The sequence below is a fragment of the Cebidichthys violaceus genome, unplaced genomic scaffold (assembly GCF_023349555.1).
Source record: "Cebidichthys violaceus isolate CVI_PGR_0920_01 unplaced genomic scaffold, fCebVio1.0.p SCAF_45, whole genome shotgun sequence".
Lineage (NCBI taxonomy): Eukaryota > Metazoa > Chordata > Actinopteri > Perciformes > Stichaeidae > Cebidichthys > Cebidichthys violaceus.
The window spans coordinates 480,906-496,098 of record NW_027176650.1 but is presented as its reverse complement, the minus strand read 5'-3'; the positions used below and the strand labels follow the sequence as shown (position 1 = coordinate 496,098).

Genomic DNA, 15,193 nt, shown 5'->3' with positions numbered 1-15,193 from the left:
GTCTGGATTCTGGACTCACCTGGAGTCACAAACACTCAGGTAGCGTGTCTCGTATCGGCTGAACAAAAAGCAACATACATGTATGATATTTAATATTCAAATTTATACTTTACATGGAAACAAATGAGAAATAAAACAGGGCTGATCGCTCAGGCTGTATCACGGCGTCATGTGCCGATAGAAATAAACCTTTTACGTCCTGAAGCGAGTTAGCTAACAAGCTAACGAATGGGGAAAGGCGCTTCGACATAACGTCAGCGTCATCATGGAAACGTAGCAGCCCCCTCCTGTTCCCCCTCAAGTAAAGAATCTGGTAGAATAGAATCTGATGGAGTGTAAATCACAGCAGTAACTGCTGAAACCATTTCAAAAGAGGAACACGTGGAGCATAAAGTATAGAACCATGTTTCAACCATCTTTATTTAGATGAATTTACACTTTAGGCAGTTGAATGAAATTTAAAGCTCAAACAATTAATTGACGAGTCGATCAACAGAACATTGACGATCGCTCACTTATTTATTCAGCAAACATTGGCTGCTTCATATCAACAGAATATTCAATTTTTTACAGATTAAATAATGAATCAAAAGGATAATTGATACAGTAGATTAATCAATGAACATGATTTGTTTTTAAAGTTGAACTCCCTTCAGGAACATCTTTGTTTCTTTGGTTTAAAGCAGCAGAACTTCACTGACTGTATTCTTCTCTGATTGTCCCTTTCATGGTCAGAGGCGTTCAGGTGTCCGTCAGTACAGTCGGAGAGCCCGGCGTCGTCCCTCGTCAAGGCTCGGGCAGGCGGTAATCCGGCGTGTGGTTTCCACCGCGGAGGCGTCCGAAACAGGCGAGCAGCAGATCCACCGCCGTGTCGACCGTGGACCGGACGTCCTCTTCGGTCTGACCCCTCAGAGGATTCACCTCCACCAAGTCCACCGCCGACAGGAGACCTGCAGGACGAGCACACACTCAGCGTGGTTCTCCGGTCTCTATGCTAAGCTAAGCTAACTGGCTGCTGCGGCCCACCTGTCTGACTGAGGTGTTCAGCGATGTAGACCCCCTCTCTGTAGGTCAGCCCCCCCGCTACAGGTGTCCCCGTTGCCGGGGTAACTGAGGGGTCGATGGCGTCGATGTCGTAGCTCAGGTGGATCGGTTTCTTCCCTCTGTACAAGTAATACATCACATTTATTATTGTCATTATTAGTGGTATACTAAATAATACTACTATTATTATTGGTATTTTATAATTACTTTATTGTTATTGTTGTTATTGTTATTAGTGGCGTGAAGGAGTAAAAGCTCTGATTTCATTGGTGGATATAAAGATTGAAGGTCTACCTGGCAGACAGGTAGTCACAGGTCTCCTCCATGACTCTGGAGACCCCGAGCTGATCCACCTCCGACATGGAGAACACCTTCACACCCAGAAGCTTCAGGATGTAGCTGTGAAACACGACTCGTCAGCTCTTTTACCGTTTCATCAACGCTCCCTGAATGTTACCTGAGAGGAGGATGAAGGAGATGAAGACCTACTGCTCTGCTGGATCCACGTCTCTCAGACCCACGTAGACCAGGTCTTTGGCCCACACGCACGGTTTGATCCACGAGAAGTTGGGCAGGACGGGAATCTGGAGACACAGAACAACAACAACAACAGGTCTGTGTGGGGCCAAGAGTTTCTGAAGACCTAACAGTGCTAACAGTGCTAACAACGCTAACAGTGCTAACAACGCTAACAGTGCTGACAACAGCCAACAGTGCTAACAACGCTAACAGTGCTAACAACGCTAACAGTGCTGACAACAGCTAACAGTGCTGACAACAGCCTCACAACGGACTCCTCCCCCTCAGGACGGACTCCTCCCCCCTCAGAACGGACTCCTCCCCCTTAGTACGGACTCCTTCCCCTCAAAACGGACTCCCCCCCCTCAGGACGGACTCCTCCCTGCTCAGGACAGACTCCTCCCTCTCAGGATGGACTCCGTCTCCCTCAGGATGGACTCCTCCCCCCTCAAGACGGGCTACTCCCCCCTCAGGATAGACTCTTCCCCCTCAGGACGGACTCCTCCCTCTCAGAACGGACTCCTCCCCCTCAGGACGGACTCCTCCCCCCTCAGAACGGACTCCTCCCCCTTAGTACGGACTCCTTCCCCTCAAAACGGACTCCTCCCTCTCAGGATGGACTCCTCCCCCCTCAGAACGGACTCCTCCCCCTTAGAACGGACTCCTTCCCCTCAAAACGGACTCCTCCCCCTCAGGATGGACTCCGGCTCCCTCAGGATGGACTCCTCCCCCCTCAGGACGGGCTACTCCCCCCTCAGGATAGACTCTTCCCCCTCAGGACGGACTCCGTCTCCCTCAAGACGGACTCCTCCCCCTCAGGACGGACTCCTCCCCTCAGAACAGACTCCTTCCCCTCAGAACGGACTCCTCCCCCCTCAGGATAGACTCTTCCCCCTCAGGACGGACTCCGTCTTCCTCAGGACGGACTCCTCAGAACAGACTCCTTCCCCTCAGAATGGACTCCTCCCCCCTCAGGATGGACTCCTCCCCCCTCAGAACGGATTCAGGACGGACTCGTCCTGGTGTCCCTAATAAACTGACCTTACTGTGCAGCTCGTGGAGGAGGTAGGACATCGGCTGGCCGTGGATGTTTCCTGTGTACGAGCTCAGCGGCGTGTTGATGTCGGCGTGGGCGTCGACCCAAACGACGCTCAGATCTCCCACTGCCGCAGAGTGACCGTGAACGGAGCCGATGGCCAGACTGATGGACACAGAGACAGAGACGTTTCCCTCACATCTTCTGAGAAATGGTTTTAATCAGGACTTCAAAGTACTGGTACTAGTACTACTCTGGAGTATTTACTTTTCATTACTCCACTGCACCTCTATTATATATATATAATAGTGTACTTTTTACTACAGTGATGAAAAACAGACATTCTGCAGAATTAGTTCTTTTTTGATGACTTTTGGTACTTTAAGTATATTTTAATGTAAATACTTCTGTGAGTTGTTTCTTATGTTTTATATCACAGAAGCAGGTTTAATGAAGTTTATTACAGTTAATTATTCAGTTTTAGTATTTAAAGTTTCTTCATGAATCGTTTGAATTGAGAAATATCCTTGTGTGTGTGTGTGTGTGTGTGTGTGTGTGTGTGTGTGTGTGTCCTGCCGGTTGCTGCTGTTGTTACTGAACACACGTTAAAGTGTTTAAATCAATGATTCAGGTACTTGTACTTTCATGCTACCTTCTACTTCTACTGTGTGGTATTAGTATTATGAGTGGTACTAGTATTATGAGTGGTACTAGTATTATGAGTGGTATTAGTATTATGAGTGGTACTAGTATTATGAGTGGTACTAGTATTATGAGTGGTATTAGTATTATGAGTGGTACTAGTATTATGAGTGGTATTAGTATTATGAGTGGTATTAGTATTATGAGTGGTATTAGTATTATTAGTGGTACTAGTATTATGAGTGGTATTAGTATTATGAGTGGTATTAGTATTATGAGTGGTACTAGTATTATGAGTGGTACTAGTATTATTAGTGGTACTAGTATTATGAGTGGTACTAGTATTATGAGTGGTATTAGTATTATGAGTGGTACTAGTATTATGAGTGGTACTAGTATTATGAGTGGTATTAGTATTATGTGACGTCCTTTGGTCCTTTGAACTGAATTCCACTGGAGCTTTATTCCTGAACATGTACAGAACATCTAACTAGGGATGCACCGATCCACGTTTTTCACTTCCGATATCGATACAGATATCTGAGGTTTAGTATCGACCGATACCGATCTGATACCGATCTAATAGAGAAAAACAGTGCTGAATCGATTTAAAAAACGCAGCCGACGCTACGCGCCCCCAGGTTGTCCATCGCTTTTCTCATGTTGCTGGCGTTGTCCCTCAGAATCACGTGGATTTTGCTCAACGGAATTTGCCACTTGTCAAACATTTCCTTCAGGCTAGCTGCTATCGCTTCGCTGGTGTGCGACCCACGGAAGTTTGTTGCATTTAACATTGCACTGTGTGGCACAAAAGTTTCATCCAGCCAGTGTGCTGTTAAACTTAAAAGTGACACAGGGGAAACGTCGGAGCTCCAGATGTCTGTCGTGAAACTTATCGATTTGACATCTTTTATCTCCTTCAATATGCGTTTGCACACTTTACCGTGCAGTTCAGGTAGCGCCGTCTCCGACAAATATTTTCGGCTTCCCATGTCGTAGCGTGGTTCCGGGTGGTTAACTAGCAGCCGGAATCCCTTATCCCCGACAACTGAGAGCGGCTGCCCAGTTCCAGATGGCTGATCCTTTCGCTCGCTCCATTTTGAAAACAATCTATGCGGCCAGTTCGCTAGCGCATGACGTTACGCAGAGCACAACGCATATAAGTGGACTGAATAGATTTGCCTTTATGGATCGGTCACATTGTCACCGATACCCGATCTAGAATTTTTTCCTATATCGGGACCGATACAGATATTGATATCGGATCGGTGCATCTCTACATCTAACTACTGTCCCACCTGCTCTGATGACTTCACTGAACTGCTGTCTATCATCTGTATTGATCTTGACTGTGCTGTTGTTGTTGGTGATTTTAATATCCATGTTGATGGTCCCCAGGACAGCGGGTCTATAGAACTATGTGGTGATCTGACTCATGTGACGGGACCCAGAACAGAGGGAACACTCTGGACCTGATCATCTCCAAGGTTGCTGTGACTGATGTTGCACTTTCTGATCATTCTGTGTTTTCTTTCAGAGAGCAATCTGTAAACCGAGGTTGTGACAAAGTGTCTCTGTTCGTTCGGGAGTACTCGTCCACAGCGGCCCTCTATGAGCTCGTAGACACGAGTCGCTCCCACTAAAGCGAAGGTCGTCTCGGGGAAGCAAAGGTCTCCTTGAAGCTACGCTGGTCTGAATAGAGAACAGAGAGAGAAAGCTGAGCGCAGGTTCACTGAGACATCCATGAAGAGAGACTTCACCATTATAATTCATATCTTCAGGCAGTCCTTCTCTGACACCATAACCAGAAACAAGAACAATACACGCGCCTTATTTTCTACCGTCAGCTCCTTTAGGTCCAGACTGAAGACTTTTATGTTTTTCCACATTCAAGGATATTCATCAGTTTCTGCATTTTACTTCTTAAACTGCACTGTAACTATTACTATCTTTTACTTTAGCTTTTTAATGTTTCAGTGAATATTCTTCATTGTTTTTAAATCTCCTTTTCACAGAGTAGTATTAGTACTCTTACAGAGTGTTTTCAGTGTAATATTAGTACTCTTACAGGGTGTTTTCACAGTGTAGTATTAGTACTCTTACAGGGTGTTTTCAGTGTAGTATTAGTACTCTTACAGAGTGTTTTCACAGTGTAGTATTAGTACTCTTACAGGGTGTTTTCAGTGTAGTATTAGTACTCTTACAGAGTGTTTTCACAGTGTAGTATTAGTACTCTTACAGGGTGTTTTCACAGAGTAGTATTAGTACTCTTACAGAGTGTTTTCAGTGTAGTATTAGTACTCTTACAGGGTGTTTTCAGTGTAGTATTAGTACTCTTACAGAGTGTTTTCACAGTGTAGTATTAGTACTCTTACAGAGTCTTTTCACAGAGTAGTATTAGTACTCTTACAGAGTGTTTTCACAGAGTAGTATTAGTACTCTTACAGAGTGTTTTCAGTGTAGTATTAGTACTCTTACAGGGTGTTTTCACAGAGTAGTATTAGTACTCTTACAGGGTGTTTTCAGTGTAGTATTAGTACTCTTACAGAGTGTTTTCAGTGTAGTATTAGTACTCTTACAGAGTGTTTTCACAGTGTAGTATTAGTACTCTTACAGGGTGTTTTCACAGAGTAGTATTAGTACTCTTACAGAGTGTTTTCACAGTGTAGTATTAATACTCTTACAGAGTGTTTTCACAGTGTAGTATTAGCACTCTTACAGAGTGTTTTCACAGTGTAGTATTAGTACTCTTACAGAGTGTTTTCAGTGTAGTATTAGTACTCTTACAGAGTGTTTTCACAGTGTAGTATTAGTACTCTTACAGGGTGTTTTCAGTGTAGTATTAGTACTCTTACAGAGTGTTTTCACAGTGTAGTATTAGTACTCTTACAGAGTGTTTTCACAGTGTAGTATTAGTACTCTTACAGAGTGTTTTCAATGTAGTATTAGTACTCTTACAGGGTGTTTTCAGTGTAGTATTAGTACTCTTACAGAGTGTTTTCAGTGTAGTATTAGTACTCTTACAGAGTGTTTTCACAGTGTAGTATTAGTACTCTTACAGGGTGTTTTCAGTGTAGTATTAGTACTCTTACAGAGTGTTTTCACAGTGTAGTATTAGTACTCTTACAGAGTGTTTTCACAGTATAGTATTAGTACTCTTACAGGGTGTTTTCAGTGTAGTATTAGTACTCTTACAGAGTGTTTTCAGTGTAGTATTAGTGCTCTTACAGAGTGTTTTCAGTGTAGTATTAATACTCTTACAGAGTGTTTTCACAATGTAGTATTAGTACTCTTACAGAGTGTTTTCAATGTAGTATTAGTACTCTTACAGAGTGTTTTCAGTGTAGTATTACTACTTTTACAGGGTGTTTTCAGTGTAGTATTAGTACTCTTACAGAGTGTTTTCAGTGTAGTATTAGTACTCTTACAGAGTGTTTTCAGTGTAGTATTAGTACTCTTACAGAGTCTTTTCACAGTGTAGTATTAGTACTCTTACAGAGTGTTTTCACAATGTAGTATTAGTACTCTTACAGAGTGTTTTCACAGTGTAGTATTAGTACTCTTACAGAGTCTTTTCACAATGTAGTATTAGTACTCTTACAGAGTGTTTTCACAATGTAGTATTAGTACTCTTACAGAGTGTTTTCAGTGTAGTATTAGTACTCTTACAGAGTGTTTTCACAGTGTAGTATTAGTACTCTTACAGAGTGTTTTCAGTGTAGTATTAGTACTCTTACAGAGTCTTTTCACAGCGTAGTATTAGTACTCTTACAGAGTCTTTTCACAGTTTAGTATTAGTACTCTTACAGAGTGTTTTCAGTGTAGCATTAGTACTCTTACAGAGTGTTTTCAGTGTAGTATTAGTACTCTTACAGAGTGTTTTCACAGTGTAATATTAGTACTCTTACAGAGTGTTTTCAATGTAGTATTAGTACTCTTACAGAGTGTTTTCAGTGTAGTATTAGTACTCTTACAGAGTCTTTTCACAGTGTAGTATTAGTACTCTTACAGAGTGTTTTCAGTGTAGCATTAGTACTCTTACAGAGTGTTTTCAGTGTAGTATTAGTACTCTTACAGAGTGTTTTCACAGTGTAATATTAGTACTCTTACAGAGTGTTTTCAGTGTAGTATTAGTACTCTTACAGAGTGTTTTCACAGTGTAATATTAGTACTCTTACAGAGTGTTTTCAATGTAGTATTAGTACTCTTACAGAGTGTTTTCAGTGTAGTATTAGTACTCTTACAGAGTCTTTTCACAGTGTAGTATTAGTACTCTTACAGAGTGTTTTCAGTGTAGTATTAGTACTCTTACAGAGTGTTTTCAATGTAGTATTAGTACTCTTACAGAGTGTTTTCACAGTGTGGTATTAGTACTCTTACAGAGTGTTTTCAGTGTAGTATTAGTACTCTTACAGGGTGTTTTCACAGTGTAGTATTAGTACTCTTACAGAGTGTTTTTACAGTGTAGTATTAGTACTCTTACAGAGTGTTTTCAGTGTAGTATTAGTAACCTTACAGAGTGTTTTCACAGTGTAGTATTAGTACACTTACAGAGTGTTTTCACAGTGTAGTATTAGTACTCTTACAGAGTGTTTTCACAATGTAGTATTAGTACTCTTACAGAGTGTTTTCACAGTGTGGTATTAGTACTCTTACAGAGTGTTTTCACAGTGTAGTATTAGTACTCTTACAGAGTGTTTTCAGTGTAGTATTAGTACTCTTACAGAGTGTTTTCAGTGTAGTATTAGTACTCTTACAGAGTGTTTTCAGTGTAGTATTACTACTCTTACAGAGTGTTTTCACAATGTAGTATTAGTACTCTTACAGAGTGTTTTCACAGTGTAGTATTAGTACTCTTACAGAGTGTTTCCAATGTAGTATTAGTACTCTTACAGAGTGTTTTCAATGTAGTATTAGTACTCTTACAGGGTGTTTTCAGTGTAGTATTAGTACTCTTACAGGGTGTTTTCACAGAGTAGTATTAGTACTCTTACAGGGTGTTTTCAGTGTAGTATTAATACTCTTACAGAGTGTTTTCAGTGTAGTATTAGTACTCTTACAGAGTGTTTTCACAGTGTAGTATTAGTACTCTTACAGGGTGTTTTCACAGAGTAGTATTAGTACTCTTACAGAGTGTTTTCACAGTGTAGTATTAGTACTCTTACAGGGTGTTTTCAGTGTAGTATTAGTACTCTTACAGAGTGTTTTCAATGTAGTATTAGTACTCTTACAGAGTGTTTTCAATGTAGTATTAGTACTCTTACAGGGTGTTTTCAGTGTAGTATTAGTACTCTTACAGGGTGTTTTCACAGAGTAGTATTAGTACTCTTACAGGGTGTTTTCAGTGTAGTATTAATACTCTTACAGAGTGTTTTCAATGTAGTATTAGTACTCTTACAGAGTGTTTTCACAGTGTAGTATTAGTACTCTTACAGGGTGTTTTCACAGTGTAGTATTAGTACTCTTACAGAGTGTTTTCAGTGTAGTATTAGTACTCTTACAGAGTGTTTTCACAGTGTAGTATTAGTACTCTTACAGAGTGTTTTCAGTGTAGTATTAGTACTCTTACAGAGTGTTTTCAGTGTAGTATTAATACTCTTACAGAGTGTTTTCACAATGTAGTATTACTACTCTTACAGAGTGTTTTCAATGTAGTATTAGTACTCTTACAGAGTGTTTTCAGTGTAGTATTAATACTCTTACAGGGTGTTTTCAGTGTAGTATTAGTACTCTTACAGAGTGTTTTCAGTGTAGTATTACTACTCTTACAGGGTGTTTTCAGTGTAGTATTAGTACTCTTACAGAGTGTTTTCAGTGTAGTATTAGTACTCTTACAGAGTGTTTTCAGTGTAGTATTAGTACTCTTACAGAGTGTTTTCAGTGTAGTATTAGTACTCTTACAGAGTCTTTTTACAGTGTAGTATTAGTACTCTTACAGAGTGTTTTCACAATGTAGTATTAGTACTCTTACAGAGTGTTTTCACAGTGTAGTATTAGTACTCTTACAGAGTCTTTTCACAATGTAGTATTAGTACTCTTACAGAGTGTTTTCACAATGTAGTATTAGTACTCTTACAGAGTGTTTTCAGTGTAGTATTAGTACTCTTACAGAGTGTTTTCACAGTGTAGTATTAGTACTCTTACAGAGTGTTTTCAGTGTAGTATTAGTACTCTTACAGAGTCTTTTCACAGTGTAGTATTAGTACTCTTACAGAGTCTTTTCACAGTGTAGTATTAGTACTCTTACAGAGTGTTTTCACAGTGTAATATTAGTACTCTTACAGAGTGTTTTCAATGTAGTATTAGTACTCTTACAGAGTGTTTTCAGTGTAGTATTAGTACTCTTACAGAGTCTTTTCACAGTGTAGTATTAGTACTCTTACAGAGTGTTTTCAGTGTAGTATTAGTACTCTTACAGAGTGTTTTCAATGTAGTATTAGTACTCTTACAGAGTGTTTTCACAGTGTGGTATTAGTACTCTTACAGAGTGTTTTCAGTGTAGTATTAGTACTCTTACAGGGTGTTTTCACAGTGTAGTATTAGTACTCTTACAGAGTGTTTTTACAGTGTAGTATTAGTACTCTTACAGAGTGTTTTCAGTGTAGTATTAGTAACCTTACAGAGTGTTTTCACAGAGTAGTATTAGTACTCTTACAGGGTGTTTTCAGTGTAGTATTAATACTCTTACAGAGTGTTTTCAATGTAGTATTAGTACTCTTACAGAGTGTTTTCACAGTGTGGTATTAGTACTCTTACAGGGTGTTTTCAGTGTAGTATTAGTACTCTTACAGGGTGTTTTCACAGAGTAGTATTAGTACTCTTACAGGGTGTTTTCAGTGTAGTATTAATACTCTTACAGAGTGTTTTCAATGTAGTATTAGTACTCTTACAGAGTGTTTTCACAGTGTAGTATTAGTACTCTTACAGGGTGTTTTCACAGTGTAGTATTAGTACTCTTACAGAGTGTTTTCAGTGTAGTATTAGTACTCTTACAGAGTGTTTTCACAGTGTAGTATTAGTACTCTTACAGAGTGTTTTCAGTGTAGTATTAGTACTCTTACAGAGTGTTTTCAGTGTAGTATTAATACTCTTACAGAGTGTTTTCACAATGTAGTATTACTACTCTTACAGAGTGTTTTCAATGTAGTATTAGTACTCTTACAGAGTGTTTTCAGTGTAGTATTAATACTCTTACAGGGTGTTTTCAGTGTAGTATTAGTACTCTTACAGAGTGTTTTCAGTGTAGTATTACTACTCTTACAGGGTGTTTTCAGTGTAGTATTAGTACTCTTACAGAGTGTTTTCAGTGTAGTATTAGTACTCTTACAGAGTGTTTTCAGTGTAGTATTAGTACTCTTACAGAGTGTTTTCAGTGTAGTATTAGTACTCTTACAGAGTCTTTTTACAGTGTAGTATTAGTACTCTTACAGAGTGTTTTCACAATGTAGTATTAGTACTCTTACAGAGTGTTTTCACAGTGTAGTATTAGTACTCTTACAGAGTCTTTTCACAATGTAGTATTAGTACTCTTACAGAGTGTTTTCACAATGTAGTATTAGTACTCTTACAGAGTGTTTTCAGTGTAGTATTAGTACTCTTACAGAGTGTTTTCACAGTGTAGTATTAGTACTCTTACAGAGTGTTTTCAGTGTAGTATTAGTACTCTTACAGAGTCTTTTCACAGTGTAGTATTAGTACTCTTACAGAGTCTTTTCACAGTGTAGTATTAGTACTCTTACAGAGTGTTTTCACAGTGTAATATTAGTACTCTTACAGAGTGTTTTCAATGTAGTATTAGTACTCTTACAGAGTGTTTTCAGTGTAGTATTAGTACTCTTACAGAGTCTTTTCACAGTGTAGTATTAGTACTCTTACAGAGTGTTTTCAGTGTAGTATTAGTACTCTTACAGAGTGTTTTCAATGTAGTATTAGTACTCTTACAGAGTGTTTTCACAGTGTGGTATTAGTACTCTTACAGAGTGTTTTCAGTGTAGTATTAGTACTCTTACAGGGTGTTTTCACAGTGTAGTATTAGTACTCTTACAGAGTGTTTTTACAGTGTAGTATTAGTACTCTTACAGAGTGTTTTCAGTGTAGTATTAGTAACCTTACAGAGTGTTTTCACAGAGTAGTATTAGTACTCTTACAGGGTGTTTTCAGTGTAGTATTAATACTCTTACAGAGTGTTTTCAATGTAGTATTAGTACTCTTACAGAGTGTTTTCACAGTGTAGTATTAGTACTCTTACAGGGTGTTTTCACAGTGTAGTATTAGTACTCTTACAGAGTGTTTTCAGTGTAGTATTAGTACTCTTACAGAGTGTTTTCACAGTGTAGTATTAGTACTCTTACAGAGTGTTTTCAGTGTAGTATTAGTACTCTTACAGAGTGTTTTCAGTGTAGTATTAATACTCTTACAGAGTGTTTTCACAATGTAGTATTACTACTCTTACAGAGTGTTTTCAATGTAGTATTAGTACTCTTACAGAGTGTTTTCAGTGTAGTATTAATACTCTTACAGGGTGTTTTCAGTGTAGTATTAGTACTCTTACAGAGTGTTTTCAGTGTAGTATTAGTACTCTTACAGAGTGTTTTCAGTGTAGTATTACTACTCTTACAGGGTGTTTTCAGTGTAGTATTAGTACTCTTACAGAGTGTTTTCAGTGTAGTATTAGTACTCTTACAGAGTGTTTTCAGTGTAGTATTAGTACTCTTACAGAGTCTTTTTACAGTGTAGTATTAGTACTCTTACAGAGTGTTTTCACAATGTAGTATTAGTACTCTTACAGAGTGTTTTCACAGTGTAGTATTAGTACTCTTACAGAGTCTTTTCACAATGTAGTATTAGTACTCTTACAGAGTGTTTTCACAATGTAGTATTAGTACTCTTACAGAGTGTTTTCAGTGTAGTATTAGTACTCTTACAGAGTGTTTTCACAGTGTAGTATTAGTACTCTTACAGAGTGTTTTCAGTGTAGTATTAGTACTCTTACAGAGTCTTTTCACAGTGTAGTATTAGTACTCTTACAGAGTCTTTTCACAGTGTAGTATTAGTACTCTTACAGAGTGTTTTCAGTGTAGCATTAGTACTCTTACAGAGTGTTTTCAGTGTAGTATTAGTACTCTTACAGAGTGTTTTCACAGTGTAGTATTAGTACTCTTACAGAGTGTTTTCAATGTAGTATTAGTACTCTTACAGAGTGTTTTCAGTGTAGTATTAGTACTCTTACAGAGTGTTTTCACAATGTAGTATTAGTACTCTTACAGAGTGTTTTCAATGTAGTATTAGTACTCTTACAGAGTGTTTTCAGTGTAGTATTAGTACTCTTACAGAGTGTTTTCAATGTAGTATTAGTACTCTTACAGAGTCTTTTCACAGTGTAGTATTAGTACTCTTACAGAGTGTTTTCACAGTGTAGTATTAGTACTCTTACAGAGTGTTTTCACAATGTAGTATTAGTACTCTTACAGAGTGTTTTCAATGTAGTATTTGTACTCTTACAGAGTGTTTTCACAGTGTGGTATTAGTACTCTTACAGAGTGTTTTCAGTGTAGTATTAGTACTCTTACAGGGTGTTTTCACAGTGTAGTATTAGTACACTTACAGAGTGTTTTCACAGTGTAGTATTAGTACTCTTACAGAGTGTTTTTACAATGTAGTATTAGTACTCTTACAGAGTGTTTTCACAGTGTGGTATTAGTACTCTTACAGAGTGTTTTCAGTGTAGTATTACTACTCTTACAGAGTGTTTTCACAATGTAGTATTACTACTCTTACAGAGTGTTTTCACAATGTAGTATTAGTACTCTTACAGAGTGTTTTCACAGTGTAGTATTAGTACTCTTACAGAGTGTTTTCAGTGTAGTATTAGTACTCTTACAGAGTGTTTTCACAGTGTGGTGTTAGTACTCTTACTGTAGTAACGGACTAGTACTACTGTGTCTCAGGTGTGAACTCACCTGTGGTCTCCTCCCAGCATCACTGAGGTGTGTCCGTCCCTCTTCACAGCCTGCACCGCCTCAGACAGCCTCTGGTTGGCGCTGCCCACCGCACGCACACGCTTCACCAGACCCACCGGCTCGTCCTCCACCACGTCCTCAAACGCCACGTTCCCATAATCCTTCACTGCACAGCCTGCAGACGCAGAAACCTCAGGATGAAATGAAATGAACGCAGAGAGAACCTGTTTCACATATTATTATTATAATCATTAAAATAATATATAATAATAGTGATCATTACTATTATTGTCATTCTTTATTATTATTGTTATTTATTTTAATTTTAAATATTGCTATTTTTATTATTCTTTCTACTCAACAGAGTTGAGAAAAGAGAAACCGTCAGTACAGGTAGATGTTTCCCAGAATGCTCTCTGGGTGAACATTAACAGTCAGTAGATCATCTCTGTGTGGAAATATGTTCATGTTGCAACAAAAGTAAACAAGTTTCTGAACAACGACCTGCAGCTGAGTGACTTATGAACCACACACACACACACACACACACACACACACACACACACACACACATACACTCTCACACTCACACACACACAGACACACTCTCACACTCACACACATACACACACACACTCACAAACGTACATACACACACTCTCTCACACACACACACACACACACACACACACACACACACACACAGACACACTCACAAACAGACACACACACACACACACACACACACACACACACACACACACAGACACAGACACACTCACAAACAGACACACACACACACACTCACACGTCCAGCTCTAATCTGTAAATCTCATCAGATTAAAGTCGTGTCTCCGCTCTGTAACGACTAATAAAGATCAGTTTGAACATAAAGTCCTCTGCTGAGATTAAACAACTTTATTAATTAATTCAACTAATTATTTATTTATTTCAAGAACTCAAAAGATCTTTTTGAATTTCTTCAAGTTTAACGTGTTTAAAGTAAAAATACTGCAGAAATCCTCTCGGCCATATATACACATATATATGTGTGTATACATATATATGTATATCTATATATAGAGCATATAATATAGTATACTTATCTAGCTAATGATAGTATATATATCATTAATAATATGTTATTCTATGTACTTGTACTTTGCATTGTTGTATTAGTACTTTTACTTCAGTAGAGGACCTGAATACTTCTGTGAATAACACGCACGCACGCACGCGCACGCGGACGTCACCTTGCTCGTGTAGTCTGTTGAGGAGTCCCGCGGCTCTGATCAGGTCCGGTCCTCTCTCCACTCCTCCGCGAGGCTGCAGCACAACAACAACAACAACAACAACAATGACTACAGCTCTCTCACACGCACGCGCCGCCCCGTGTCCTCGTGCACACTCACCTGTCCCCTGGAGAAAGGTGCTCCGACGATCCCTGCTGACCGCCCGTGATGATGACGATGATGAAGATGAAGATGATGGTGGACATGATGAAGACTCCGCAGCGTCCTCGCGCTCCTCATGCTGACCGACACCTGACGACCGACCGGCCGGAGCCTCCTTAAAAAGAAAAACCTCCCCACGTGACGTCACCGCCCCGGGACACACGAAGACGTGACGAGCTGTGTGACGTCACGAGTTAATTACTAAACACTTTTAAATTGATCTGTAATGAATTCATGAAAACACCACCGAAGAAGAGTTGATGCGGAGATGTTTTAATTGTAGTGAGAATATTTAAAGCATTCAATTTAACTTTATTGTCTCTGAAAGACATACTCAGGTACTTCAAATTAATACTGCAATAGTCAATACTACGTAAGTATTACAAGTAAAATGTACACAAATCTGTTTTCAGTTTCTGGACTTTTCTTTAGTATAAATATAAATATAAACATTCTTACAGTGAAATATTGATCATTTCAGTCCCGCCCTGCTGAGCTGTGATTGGCTAGTACTCGTCTCCTAAGTCCCGCCCTGCTGA

At 39.1% G+C, this 15,193-nt stretch overlaps 1 protein-coding gene across 1 annotated transcript; it reads right to left on the bottom strand.

Moving 5' to 3' along the window:
* Nucleotides 1-394: 394 nt before the first annotated feature.
* On the bottom strand, nt 395-14,761 carry LOC137886732 (arginase-1-like). The gene is made up of 8 exons (XM_068729326.1): nt 14,613-14,761; nt 14,454-14,526; nt 13,201-13,375; nt 2,605-2,764; nt 1,534-1,628; nt 1,339-1,443; nt 1,027-1,163; nt 395-950 (listed from the first exon to the last, which is right to left on the bottom strand). Exons 1-8 carry the CDS (start codon nt 14,730-14,732, stop codon nt 787-789), a joined length of 1,029 nt encoding a protein of 342 aa, XP_068585427.1. The 5' UTR covers nt 14,733-14,761; the 3' UTR covers nt 395-786.
* Between the last annotated feature and the right edge of the window lie 432 nt (nt 14,762-15,193).